Source organism: Anarrhichthys ocellatus, unplaced genomic scaffold (genome assembly GCF_004355925.1).
Source record: "Anarrhichthys ocellatus isolate YVR2014 unplaced genomic scaffold, GSC_Weel_1.0 scaffold100, whole genome shotgun sequence".
Taxonomy (NCBI): domain Eukaryota; kingdom Metazoa; phylum Chordata; class Actinopteri; order Perciformes; family Anarhichadidae; genus Anarrhichthys; species Anarrhichthys ocellatus.
The window spans coordinates 229,209-244,055 of record NW_022280130.1 but is presented as its reverse complement, the minus strand read 5'-3'; the positions used below and the strand labels follow the sequence as shown (position 1 = coordinate 244,055).

Sequence of the window (14,847 nt, the reverse complement as noted above, 5' to 3'; positions counted from 1 at the left end):
CTCCGCCCGCCGGGATCATCCGATTGTACCGCCGGTTGAGACGCACCACAGACGGACACGCCCATTATCTCCGAGTGTGTCCGAGTGGAGCCCGAAATCAGCCGAATACAAAGAAGCGTGACATGCTGCTGGCCTCATGGAGAGAAAAAGTGCAGGTTTGAAATTTAAATTACTTTATTTATAAGAGGAACGAAAAGAAGTCACCTATCATAACAGTTAGGTCACACATGCAGACTAGACTTTGCCAACTTTAGTTTATTTATTTTTTATTTTTTTACTATTAATTGCAGTCTCGAGGTATGTTCATGTGAGGACAAGGCCAGTGCTCATACTGTACCTATTGGAATGAGCAGCTGTCTTCAGGTCAAAGTGTATTTCGAGATAAAGTAATTGCTACATAAGTATAATAATACCATGATGCCATTGTAGAATAACAGACCAGGATATACAAGGTCAAAGTGTACTAGAGATAAAATTAGATGATTTATCAATGCAAAAAAGTACCAGGGACAGACCAGGCAAAGATTCAAAAAAGGGCAAAAGAAATAAAACATAAGGAGAGCTACACAATTAATACAAAATAAATCAAAACTAAAGGAGAGTAGGTAGGAAACATACACAATACATATATAAGAAAGTTATATAGACAATCAAGTACCCTTAAAGTACCATAAATGTGCTTTATGTGTAATAATGTAGAATACAGTGTGTGCAGGAAGCCGGACCTCAGCTAATAGGGCTCGAATTCAACCAATAAAAAAGTTATTTTGATAAATGGTCCAGAGAGAATTTGGTCCAAATGCTTAGTCTAACTACTGTTTGGTAATTTATGCATGGGGATCTGTATTAGCAGAGTGAGAAAATACAGCCGCCGGATAAATACAATGAGTGAAATCTACAAGATCTCCTTCTGCACTATCACAAAATCATACTGACACTGTCGGCCTATTTTCTAACTGTGACATCTAATCCAGAAAGCATGCATGAAGATACAGACGCATTATTAGTGTATCAGTTTAAACTGGCAGAGAAAACACCAACTGTGTTGGGTGGTAGCCCACTGTGCATAAAGTAGACAGGTTAAAGGCCCAAATGAGCACACAAACAGCCTACGCTGTGTAGAAGAAATTAAGGCAACATGACATGCGACTAACTCCAACCTCCACCAGGGCAGTAACAACTCTCAGTCAGGTGGTGGCAGTATAGTGATACAAATGTCTTCACCAAGTGGTGCATTCAGTGGGACAGGTCCCCCTGTCTCCAGTTTCTTCTGTAACAAAGATCCACTTCAGACTAAAGATCCCCTTTTGTTTCCGCCCAGGTGCCCCCTCTTTGAACTCTTTGGTTGTCGGTCATCTGCTTTTTCTATGAGTAAGAGTTTGGATTTAAACATTCTGAAAGATGGGAAGGACACCGCCGTTTTTCTAGTACATACAATCTTGAATACTCCTTCTTGATCTGTGCAGGTAAACTCATCCTGGCTTCCGCGCTCGTCATGACTATGTCACTACCGAGCCCGAAAACAGCTGGTGAAACAATGAGATGAACAACCACAGACGTCCGGCCACGTTAAATCTGCTCAAACTTGTTGCAAATAACGCTGAAGGCAAACCGCTCCACACACTGGAGTGTGCATTTGTGTGTGTGTGTGTGTGTGTGTGTAGCCGGAATACATAAACAAGTCGACAGGAAGTTTGGGGGATTTTTTTTCCGTCTTCAGTGTTTACTGTTTGGGAGCAGAGAGCCACGATTGGGCCCACGTGAATCTGTTTAATGTTCCCGTAACATTCTCATTTCAGTTCCTCACGCGTTCACGCAGTGCTGAACACAATGCTCCAGTGCTCAAGTCCCTGCTTTGGCTCTGCTTTGGGCCTCTGTTCATTTCTCACCTCTGCTGGTTTTTATCTTATGATTAGCTACTGTGTCTGTTAAGTTTGTCATTACATTTTCATGGTTGAGTGGAATTGAATTGGGTTGTATTCGTTAGATTCTCCTCACTGTGTTACTTGCTGTGTGTATTTTAATGTAAAGCCCATTGAGTTTACTTGTATATATTTAAACTGTGAACATCTGCACAGTCCTTGGTCAATATGTTGCCCATTCCATCCTCCTCGTTTTAAACACTATGCAGCTCTTTGCAGTTTAAAACAGATATTTTACATATTTTTTTATTCTGTATTTTATGTTCATGACTTGAGACCATATGCACCAAAATGCCAAGGCACATTCCTTGTGTGAAAACCCACTTGACAATAACCCTGTTTCAGATTCTGATCGTAACAAAATAAATAAATGAATATGCCTCGCCTGCCTTGTGTCAGTGCATGGTCCTTAATGGAATTTAGATGCGTTTCTGCACACTACACCACATCAAACCATGAAAATATACAAAATATTTCTTTTTGCTTTTTCCAGTTAGTTTTGTTTTTTTAAGACAATAACTGGAGTCTGAAGACCTGTGCTTCCTCTGCACCTATTGGAACAAGCAGCTGACCTCAGGTCATAATGTCTTACAGAACAAAAAAAAAAAGATTTTCTTACTTATTCCTAAAACATTCTGGTCTGCTGCACTACTTCCTACAGCTTCCTGTTTGAAAGCACACCTCCTATAGTTGAAAGTGAGGTTTGAAATACATGTAGAGGCATTAAAGGGAAGTGTAAATGCATTGCATGTGTGTGTCGGTGTGTGTGCACGTGTGAGACGGAGGTTATTGATGAGTATTGTGGATGTGCAAATGGCAAGGAATGCTTCATTCATTCACGGCCAACATTCTGAGCAACATAAGCCTTACACATGTTTACAAATGACTAGCGGCCTCTTTCAGCTGTACAGGACACGGTGGGATGTGTCGGTGTGTGTGCAGTCACACCCAGACACTGTGACTGTATCTGTTTAGAGCCATGGAGCCTCTACCTGTAGCCACACGCCTCATCTGCTCTCCCTTTAACCTCATCCAGTGCTCTTCACTGGCTCTCAGGAATGCAGTTGGCAAATTGTGTGTGTGTGTGTGTGTGTGTGTGTGTGTGTGTTAGGGTGGCTGAATGTGAATGCGCATGCATGCATCTTTGCCGCGACCTTGTACACAGGTGGGACAGCTCAAAGGTGGACCGGTGATCCTTGGATATCTCAGGAATGAGGAAATGTTGACATTGTCACACGGCGGAGTGCTGTTTACAATGTGACACACACACACACACACACACACACACACACAGACACACGCACACACACAGATAACAAATCACATCTCCATTGAAAGAGTAATCCGAGCCGGTTTCTTGTCAAAAACCTAATTTCTCACATCAAGCTTCTTGTTGACACACTCCTCATCGATCACAGACGGCGTGATGGAGAATGATTTGGGGGTGTTTGGGGAGAGGGACCGTTCCATGGGTCACTTCCATGGAGTGTTTACTTTCACACACGACTACATAACATTTGCAGAAACCCACGAGGAGGACGTGGATTGGTCTTTAAAAGTTGGCAGATGTGGCTGAACAATGTGCTCAGTTTATGATCTACTACAAAGTGGGTGAATGGGAGGCCATTCAAGGATGTCTGACCATCTGGACGCTTTAGTGCTGGACTGATGGACTTTGTCAGCCTTTTACTATTTGTCTGCTGTAATGTCCTTTGTTTTCTCCTTGTCATCTTTGACAACTGTCCAGAGTGACAGTTGTCAAATCAAGGTTACACTTGATACTGTCGCTAGGCCTTCATCATGTTCAAAACATTGTAAAGAAGCAAGACTAAACTAAAAAGCAATTCAACAAGTACTATTTTTTTTAAATTTCCTACCATTTGCCTCTTTCCAGGAAAAAAATTAAAAACTTGCTACCAGGCAGACGGATTCAATTCAATGATGCTATACATCTTCACTGTATAGCATCATTGGTTGTATACTGTCTTAAACTTTCAAACCCATAATTGGTAAACCCCATAAGCTTAGAAAAAAAAGCTGCCTCTGAGATTCAAAATAAGGAAGAACATTTACTCACGCATAGGCCTACTTAAGTACCACTTTGCATTTTGAGATACTGCTACTTAAACAATGGATCATACTTGTATGTGAAAGGGGTTGCTGATAGTGATCAACTTATTAACCAACTCTGCAGTTTCCCCCTCAGCTCTACCGAGCGTGTTACCGTCTTTTGACTCATTGTTCGGGTTTTACGGCCCGCAGCTTACTTTTTTCCACCATCTCTGCGCTCATTTGAGATGTTTTCGGCGGCAGCAGCAGCCAGCTGTTTGAAGTGGAAAAAGCTGTGAGAAACAGTAAACTATACCTGCTCAGACTAGTGGAGCATTTCAGTTGGTGGAGACCAAAAACAGAGCTAAAAGAAGTGTGAATATTGGACTTTACTTTGTCAGGTGGACATAAAAATGAATGCTAATGTCGTTCTGTACCTGCTAGATGTCGAAGATGATAATCTGCGTGTTTCTGCCGCCCGTAAATTGCAGGTTCAAGTTTGTTTTTCTTACAATGCAGAGGACAATATTGTATGTTGTTCCCCCTCTTCATTTATCTAATGGCTATATGTACTTTTTTATTATTTTCTCTTCTACTTTTATCTTTCGTCAACTGTTCTGAAAGTGTGAAAATCCCCAAAACTGGAAATAGAAAGTTAAACGCACAGCAAAACTAAACTCTCCTCTTGTTCGCAGTGACTCATTTTCATTTTGACGTGTTTTCTGCACGATTTGGCTATTTCTGTCACTTCTGATACATTTGCTACATTTTGCTTTTTTAATCAACAGTTTGAATCTGCTTTCATTTGAACATCGTCCCGTATTGTATGGAATGCGTTGCCAGTGAGTAAACAAGGCAGACAGATACTTACGGTGTACACCACCTGTAGCGCTTTGACTTTACATTGGAGCCACATGTGATACTATGCAACCATCATCCTGTCCTTGACATGTGGCTCAGCCCCGAAAGGCTTTGACAGGAAATGGTCGCAGATCAATTAAGAAAGTAAGAGCGCAAACCAAAAGCTGGTGAATAGGTCAACGTGTGTGACCTCACGTTTAGAGACCTTCACATCCCTGAGGGGGTTAAACCGGGACAAAGACTCTGTGGACTGACAAGGCAAATCGGTCAGCGTCACCACTTCAAAGATGTGCTGTGTGTGTGTGTGTGTGTTGGGAGTGTGTGGCTGTATTTGTCTTTTTGTTGACCCTCAAGAGGAGCATATGGCAGCCAACACAAAGCCTTAACCCAACTCCTATCAATACTGATACCGCCTCACTCCTCCTCTCATGGGGGTGAACAACAGGACACACTTGGGGGCGCACACACACACACACACACACACACACACACACACACACACACAGCTCCAGTCCCTAACCCCCCCTCTTTATTTACAGCTTCCCATCCTTTCATTTTCAGATCAGGTCCTTTTACCCGCAGCAGGCGGCAGCTGGAAGACTGAACTCTCAGAGGGAGGAAGCATGACAGCAGGAATGAGAGGGACTCATGCTGAGCTGCACATTAACTTCTTGTTACCCCCCCACATACACACACACACACACACACATAGGCAGAACAGATAAAGAGAGCTTTAACCCTCATCAAAACACCTATTATGTGACTTATGTAACCCTGTGCTCTTACTGGACGCTTCTTGATGGAGAAACAAGAGCTTTATTTCCTAAGAAATAGCAGTGAGGATAGAGGGAGGGTCTCACATTCTGCAACTTGACAAATCTTCGGCTAAAATCTATTTACAGTCGTTCAAAAATAGTCATTTGATTTCCCAAAACTGTATATGATTTCTATCAAAAATACCCAAAATTTGCTGCATGATGAGCACCACCTGAGGAGTAGCTATTATCTTCCAGTAGCTACATGCATTTAATGACGCTAATATCTGTGGCTGTCGTGCACACCTTGACGGTGTTCACAAATTTCCTCCCGGCAGCCGGGAAGGAAGAACATAGTTTCCGAGACACCAGCCAGAGGACCTGAACGAAGCTCTGCCTGCCTCCACATGTCTGTGAAACAGGCCACAGGCGACACAGTATCTCTCTTTTTTTTTTTGTATCTTCAGGACAATTTGTTTGTCTTTGGGTAGTGGCCTTAAGTAGCACAGACATAAACGCTATGCTCACACACCTTTCCAAAGGTGAAAAGCCCCCAATGAGTCACCGCGAGCGCTGCGGTTCAGCCGTATTCAGATGAGTGCTGGAAACCAAAACAAAGACTGAACAATATCTCAGGTTTCTCTCTCTGGGCTCATGTGACCTCAGATGACTCATCTGCCAGCCACATCGTTAGTACATTAATATAATGTGCAAAGTTGAAAACGTATGGTCTTTAACTCAAGACATGATTCTGGTCTGCAAGACACATTTCCATCCATGGACAGTAGACAGCTTTATTCATTTTCAAAATTATTATTTATTATATAACTAGAGTCCAGAGGCTTTTAAATACAAAGATGTCATATAGGTGGAAATTTCACACAGACACCTTTTCAAAACAAAGGTAATAGAGGATGGTATGTCGGCACAGTTCAGGCCATCAGATTGATTATGAAACTTTGTACAAAAACAATAAAGTTGGTGCAGTAAAGGAAAATATGTCTTAAAAATACATTTTCAAGTGAATATGTAACAAAGTGTTTAAAAAAGTCTAGATTTAAAAATGTATCTCCTCTTAAAATGTTTAAAATAGACGCTCCACGATAAAAGATACCCCTTTTTCAGGTTTAATAGACATTTTTGAAATAGTTTTCAGTCTTTCTCTGTGTTATTTGCCACAACTCATGGGATGAATGTGTCCACAGACATGGTGGGAGAAGGAGGGGACACAGGAAAAGAGAACAAATGGCAGGAGAGATGGGAGTGTATGATAAAGAGTTTTGTGCAACTGTGGTGTGGCCCACCTGGGAATTAGAAAAATCTGTGTGTTGATGGAGTTACTTAAAATCAAGCTATGGAAAAAAGACTTGAGATTTAAGCAGTGAATACTTTAGTTATAGGGAACATGAGCATAAAGAGAGTTCGAAAGAATGGAGAATGGGGTCCAATAAAACATGAACAAACATTCATTGTTCGGTATGTCGAAAAAAGTCATTAAAAAACACATAGCAAAGTATGTTAAAAGAGTCATAGTATAGTATGTTACAGAAGTCATAGTATAGTATGCCGTAAAGAGTCATAAAAAGTACTAATATTATGTCTAAAAAAGTGTAACAAAAGGTTTTAGTATAGTATGTCGAAAAAAAGTCATAGATTAGTGTGTTGAAAAAAGTGATTTAAAAAGTCAAAACATAGTCTGTCAAAAACTCATTAAAACGAATGTTTGCCAAAAGATTTGAATGTCTTATTGATTTAATTTCCTTTAATTGAATCAATTTTATTTTATGTATTCCATTTCATTGTGTCGAGTGCATGCTATTTTACTTTACATTTTATTTGATCAATTTTTTTTAAATATTCCATTGTTTAAATATTATCTGTGAAGTTATCTTTGATTTTTCATTGGACGTCTTTATATATCATGTAATTTTAGTCAATTTCTACTGCCATATTTTACTTTTTTTGCTTATGGTGCTTTGTTTTATTCATTGTGAAAATTGTAAAATTACTTTATTTTTCATATCATTTTTCGTTTATGTTTTTCGATTTGACATCATTGTATTTTATGACACATTTTCATACCTTAATTAGTGCCAAATTGTTTTTTGGCACTAATTCTGATGTGCTGGAATTCTGTGAAATGCTGCGGTCAGGGTGGCAGCAGCGGAGTGTTATTGGTGCGTAATGTGTGTGGTATGGCCTCGTCACAGGTGAGTGTAACCAAGACGCTCTCTTTGTTATGGCTGTCAGGTGAGAGGAGACAAGCGGCGGTCAGGGGAGGGGAAAGGTATTTCCTGCCGCTCTGTCTCCCTGGAAACAAATTCCTTTGACTTCCACGTGAAGGTCCGCGTGACGTTAGTGAGAACAAAAGGTGAAGACTATCAGGAGACGTTGTTGCTGTGAGTCAAGATCCACTCTAGATTCATTCTGGTGAAAGGTGTAAAGTGAAACCCACCGTGACTCACCCATCGTTTGTGTCCCCGCGGATGACAAGAGCCACAAAATGCCTCAAGGCTCTGCAAATGATATCATTTACCTCCAAAGCTCTCTTGTGTGCCATGCATGTATAAATCTGATCATGTATCAGATATAGGACGCTCAGTGCTCCCCGCGGAGGAACACTGTGAGCTATAGATGCGTCTTGCAAAGTATTTTGGGCAATACTTGATATGAGAGCCACTTTTTTTGTGAACAAACAACCACAGCAGCACAATTGTTTGTATTTTCTTGCATACTGTAAGCGTCGAAACGCACCTTACTGGTACAGTCTGTCACACATGCGCGGTCAGAGTGTGCACACAAAAGGGTGGAGTCGGTTCAGTGGGACTTTTTTTTTCCTCACTGGAGGGGATTAGATCTTGACTGGATGCACCGGGAAGGAATCCAAGGTGAAGTTTCCAGGCAATCGCGCAGCGTCAAACCCACTTCAGGGCTGTTTTAAAAACAAATCCTAATTCTGGACTACAATCATATTCGATGCTATTTCCCGTGATTACGATTTCCATGCGGTGAGATCCAGAGGCAAAACTTGAATCGATTTACGTGCAGTCATGGAGCACATCGCTTTGGTCCCGCAGCGCGTACAGCCCTCGCCGCGGGCAGCGCGTAAAAGCGAGTGGCTCCGGAGCGCGCTGGCACATCACCACTGCCCCGATCCTGGCGCGGATAACGAGATCGTAATCCTGGCCACCGGGATGGACCAATACCTGCAGGAGGTCTTCCACCACCTGGCCCACTCCAGCCGGGACGACGCGGTGTCGGCGGAGGACTTCACCGCGCTGTGCTCCGTGCTGGGACTCGCCGCCGCGGAGAAAGAAAGCAGGACGACGAAATGGGGAGCCGGAGATAGAGAAAAGAGCGAGGAAGACGAGGAGTTTGGGGATGCGTGCTCCGCGCTACCCTGCCGGCTCTCCTTTAAAGACTTCCACTCGCGCCTCTGTGGGTATTTCCGTGTGCGCAGCGCGCGCGGCAGAGGCACCGGGGAGTGCGCCGGGCGCCTGCCCGTCACCGAGGACACGGAGCTGGTGGAGAGACAGATCCGGCTCCGGTGGCCGCGCGTCAGGCGGAGAAAATGTGTGAGTTTTGATCTGGCGAGGGATCAGAACGGACCGGTTCACCGATCGACTAAAGGTCGAACCGCAGAGGACCGCGAGTCAGGTACCGCACCAGCCTGGATGTCTGTATATTGCACATGTTACTACATTAAAAGGCCTCCAGTGAATATTGAGGGGTTCCTAAACTTCAATTGTTGCACATATATTTAAGATTATTGCAGTTAATGGGAAATGACTCAAAGACGACTCATATAAAACACACATCATTTATTTATTCATTATTTATAATAGCACCAGTTACCTAAACTTATTTTGTAACCTTTCCCACTTTGTTTACTGTGATATTCTTCACCTCCACCATCTGTTCTCTCCTTCTGTGAGTGGAGGCAGTTCCCCTTTTCTTAAGCAAATGTCCCAATACAACAATGTGAAAAGGGTCCCCAGCTGGGACTGACATGTTGTTATATATGATGTCAATGTGTGAGCAGCATTTTGACTGCATTAACTGCTCAAGGTGGAGCTGGAATGAAATGGAACTATCTGTGAGGTTCAGAGGGGGATTCACTTTTTGGTAACTGCTGACAACTCAAGGACATCTGAAACATGAGGAGGAGAAACACCTGCTTTTACATGAGGAGGTCAGAGGCCGAAAAAAGGGAGCCATGGATTTCATCTTGAACATTTGATTTTATAATCTTCTATATTTTTTGATGTGGTGAACTTGTGAAGTAACCAAGCTGCCAGATACATTTAGTGGAGTAGAAAGTGTGATACTTTCCTCTGAAATGTGGTGTAGAAGTATAAAGATGGAAATATCCAAGTAAAGTACAAGTGCCTCAGAATTACCCAAGCACATTGAGCACTTGCACTTAGTTCATTTCCACCATAGTTTTACATTCTCCCAAAATAGCAATGAGAATGTATTCAGATCCTTTACATAAGAAAAAGTAGCAATACCACACTGACCAGAACACGTCCTGCATTTAAACACATCACTTCAGTAAAGGTATGTATACATACGGGAGTGCAGACAAATAGTTTTACTAAAGTATTCCATATTATATTTCAGTATTGGATTATTAAAGTAAGATAATCCTTTATTAGTCCCACAGCGGGGACATTTGCAGGATTTCAGCCGCAAAGTGGACAGTAGAGGACAAAACAAAACAAAAACAAAAGTACAATAAATACTGACACAGTAAAGGTAGAATAAATAAGTAAACAACAAAAGCTAAAAATACAATATAATCAGATTGAGTGGTTGAAAACACATTATTGCACATATGATTCAATTATTATATAAATTATTATTGATTGATTTAATATTCCCTCTAAGATATAGTGTGTTAAAAGTATATAGTTGAATAAAGTTAAAATACTCAGGTAAAGTATAAATACCTACAACATACGGTGGTACAGTACTTGAAAAAAGCAGCACAGAAAGTGTGAAAAGTGATATGATTGTTATCTTTTGTGTCTTCTTTTTCTTTGCTGTCTTCTTCCTTTTCTTCTTCTTCTTCCTCTTCTTCTTCCTTTTTGTCGTCTTCTTCATCTTTTTTGTCTTTCTCTTCTTCTTCTTCTTCTTCTTCTTCTCCTCCAGATGAGGTAGCAGCTCTAAGGGAGCTGGTGGAGGACCTCCGCTCGGCGCTGCAGGGGAGCGACGCTCGCTGCCTGGCCCTGGAGGTGGCCCTCCGGCGGGAGGGGAGCCGCACACTCCCTCCCCCCACCAGCTTTAAAACCGCAGCTTCAACCCCGACAACCTCCATCACCCTCGACCAGGGGAAACTGGTGCCGACGCGCAGGATTAAAGGATACTGCAGTGGCGCCGGAGGAGACACGGCGAGGAGGGCGGCGAGGAGACGGGACATCCGGGACCCCCTCGAGAGGGAGCTGAAGCTGATCCGAGCCTCGCGCGACGGGCAGCTAGAGGAGGCCATGAAGTTCAACGAGCGCCTGGAGGAGGAGCTGCGCTGGGCGTACCAGGAGGTGCGCAAGCTTCACGGGGCGGAGTCGGCGCTGAGGAAGGAGAACGCTCACATCAGGTTTTGGTCTTTAAAGTGAAGTTAACTGGATGATGTTTCGAGTGGATGGAGGTTAGAGGAAGGGCTTTGATGATCTGGGATGATCTCTCCATCAGGAGGCGGGCGGAGGAGGCCAGGGAGGCTCTGAGTTTGGGGCTTCAGAGGGTTCGGACGATCCAGGAGCAGGCTCAGTCTGTGCCGCAGCTCCAGGCCAGGGTCACCCGACTGGAGGCTGAGCTACACCAGTACAGGTACTAACACTGTGTGTGTGCACGGGCATGTGTGTGCATCTATTTACACATCATTTGCCTCTGCGCTCTACTGATTTGAAATTCCCTGCATTAAAGCCAGCAGCTTAAGTTACACACAAGTCACACTGAATGAGAGTTTCGGGTGAAAAGCAGATGGGGTTAACTTTCAACAAACACCACGCACACACCAGGTTAAAACATAAACACACATGCCAAAGCACAAACGAGTTATGTTCTCTCTTTTGGTTGCCACCCTCAGATCCCGCTGCACCTGCATCCACGACCCCACCCATCAGGAAATGTACCCAATCGGAGCAGCAGACGCCTGCAGCAAGACAGGTGAATGACCTCTTGTGGCCCATCTGTTGGCCAACAAGATTTTTAGAATCGTTGCTGTTGATGTATTTAAGGCTTTGCATTAGACCTTTTTCCCATGGTGGATATTTTGGACTTGTCATAGCAGCAAAAGCACACGTGTAACAAATAAGTGTGAAATAAGTGTAAAAAAACCAACAACAGAACATTAGATATAAATAGTAAAGTAACAGCTTCTACAGAGTGTCTGCAGAGAGCGGTGGAGGGGAGAGCTGCCTCCGATGAAGAGGAGGAGGACAGAGGGACGAGGGAGGAAGGACAGTGCCGCCCGTTGGAGGTGAAGAAGCACCGACCGCACGTCTGGGGCAAAGGGTTAGCCAACACCTGACACGCTGCCGCCACTGTGGACACGCTCCTCCAATTGCAAATGTCACTTTGTTTTCGCTTATTCCTCCAGATGTCAGAACCACGCGGTCCATCAAGTTGTCTCTCAGAGTTGCCTGCACGATAGAAACCTCATCAGCAGGGGGCGCTGCAGCTGGATGGGACAAAGCCAAGAGCAGCCAGAGGGGAGCACATGCTTGGAAAAAGAAAAGGTGGGAGAGAGGAACCTGGAGTGCAGACTGAGTCGCAAACAGTTGTAAAGCTCTGGAGTCTTAATATGTATAAGTTTAGCTTTCTTCCCCAATACGGCCAATTAAAAAAAAACTGTTGTCGCCATTAGTCACTTAGATGAAAGACTATGGGAAAATATGGTCCATGTTGAAAAATACAGAAGTTTCCTTTTAAACTGTGGACAAGTCTGGGTATTGGCCAAATGTAAGGAAAGACAAATAGCAACACTGAATCACTGAAGGATGAACAGAGCGATGCTAGTCCCATCATTGCCACTAATAAAGCTGCTTCATTAATAAGCTGGATGACCTCGAGGAGTCAAAGAGAAGGAAGATGCAGAAGATGCCCTGGCTAATAACTTGAGTCTGTCTCTTTGCCTTCAACCTCAAAGGTTAATCAACCCACCATCATCGTGGTTCTGCATCCAGATAGAGAAATGTATGTTGAGCTGAAGCTCCCATCCCCTTGTATTTGAAGTTGCTCCTCCTACAAGGACAGATTATTAGTTCATATGTCTGTGTCATGAAACATGGCCAGCTATCTCCCTGTGTGTGAAAGCGCTCAGTGCCCCAGAAACGTAACTTTGCTGGGGGTTTTAGGAACTGGTTACTCCTCTGACTGCTGATACTGTGGACACAGTTTAGGAGCTTGTTTGCATTCATGTGTTCCTCCTCACTGTTTCCCAGAGGCCCGAGGAAGAGGAGGACAAGACGAAGACGCGTCTGTCGATGCTGGAGGACAAACTCGCGGATGCCCTCACACTGCTGCTGCAGCTACGCAACAAGGTTATTAACACGACACGCGCTTTCACCTCAGACACACACACACACACACACACACACACACGCACACACACACACACACACACACAAACCTCTTCACTGCCATCTAGTGTTCATTCCATCCTAGTTGGATGTCAGTGGGCTGCTGAGATGAAGGATGAAGGATACACACCAAAACAAAGATTAGTGTGTTTAAGCTAAGTGGATACAGTGAAACTGTGCTCCATACTGTTCCCCTCTAATGATCTGTATTAAGCTTCACAATATACAGTATGTTATGTATGTTCATATCAAGCTCTATAGGCTGGATTTGGGACTTTATGTCGTTTTTTGTGTTTTTACTGTTTGGTATGTGTTTTTCACAGAGCGTCCTCCCCCAAAAAATCTCTCCGCAAGTAGCTTATTAAGAACCACATTTACATCTGTTGTTAGATGACAAACTCTAGTGGTCGTAGATATTATGGGATATATATTATGGGGGCAAAAAAGGAAGTCATGTGATGTAGTACAAAGAGCAACAGAGTACACAGAGAGCAACACGGGACTTTCACCCGGGACACCTGTGTTCGTGTCCCGTGTGAAACCAAAAGTCAGCCCTGACTTACTTTGACTCATGTAACGTACTTACTTTACTTCATGTAAGTATCGCCACGTCACGTGTGTGACCTAAGTCACGCAACAAACATACTTAGAAAACCAAGCAGTGGTTTCCTTTCAATTCACGGCGTTAACCACGTGTTTAAAACGTACGACTGATTCTCTCCAGTCATAAATGTCGCTCTGGGAGTCATTGGCAGACAAACTTTTCTGTCATTAAAGTATGAGGATGTGTTGGTTTTTCATGTTGTACATTTCTGTCTATCAATAAAATGAAAAAGACAAACATCCAAAACTGAAGTGAAACGCCTCTCACCCTGTCTGCAGAACGTGTCCCGCAGGGCCCTGGGGAAGATCGTGATGGACACTCTGGATGTGTGCAGCAGGAGTGGAGACGGTAGGTGTGTTCTGCATCCCTCAGTTGTCCATGTAGTCATAGTTTAGTGTTGCGCCTTACTAAAATTGATTGGTGGTACTTTTCCCCGCCCAGGTCCGTCTCAGGTCTTGCAGGTAGCTGACGCCCTCTGTGTCCGGCTGTCCTCCAGGGATCTCCTTGGGATCGGAGGGGATGACGAAGGAGGAGAGAGCAGAGAGAAACCCCTGGTTTCATCTTCAGGGTGTAAAACCAGCAGCGTCAACCCTCTGCTCATCTCCTGCTAGATGAACTGTCGTACTTATCCTTTTCCCACCTTTTATCTTCGGCTTGTTTGCACTCATAAAAGTGTCCCAGTTGTGGAGATTTTGAAACTGGTTCAATGTATTTAAAGATTTATTGTATTTACGCTCTTCGTGTTCTATTCTGTATCTATTCAATTTCAATGATTAAATCGTTTTATCCAAACACTTTATTACCAGCTTTGATTCTGATGAATCGTCATCAAAATGATATATTTGACTGCAGACTCTAAACAGTGTCTCATGTTTACGAGGCCACTTACTGTCGGATCTGGACACACTCACACTGCAACTCATATACTCAACGTCAGTGGATCAAAAGGTTTCACATGGAAAAATCCACATATGTGCATATTGTGCATTATGAATTTCAAACAAAGAAACAGCTCAACCTCATCAAACTTGTGCTGCTGGACACACACACACACACACACACACACACACACACAC

General features: G+C 43.4%; 1 protein-coding gene across 1 annotated transcript; it reads left to right on the top strand.

Annotated features, from left to right (window-relative positions):
• The first annotated feature begins 8,499 nt into the window (after positions 1–8,499).
• LOC116399087 (EF-hand and coiled-coil domain-containing protein 1) lies at positions 8,500–14,537 on the top strand. The gene is made up of 9 exons (XM_031875955.1): positions 8,500–9,244; positions 10,742–11,183; positions 11,279–11,413; positions 11,673–11,752; positions 11,971–12,100; positions 12,186–12,324; positions 13,030–13,128; positions 14,050–14,119; positions 14,213–14,537. Exons 1-9 carry the CDS (start codon positions 8,638–8,640, stop codon positions 14,380–14,382), a joined length of 1,872 nt encoding a protein of 623 aa, XP_031731815.1. The 5' UTR covers positions 8,500–8,637; the 3' UTR covers positions 14,383–14,537.
• Positions 14,538–14,847: the final 310 nt, after the last annotated feature.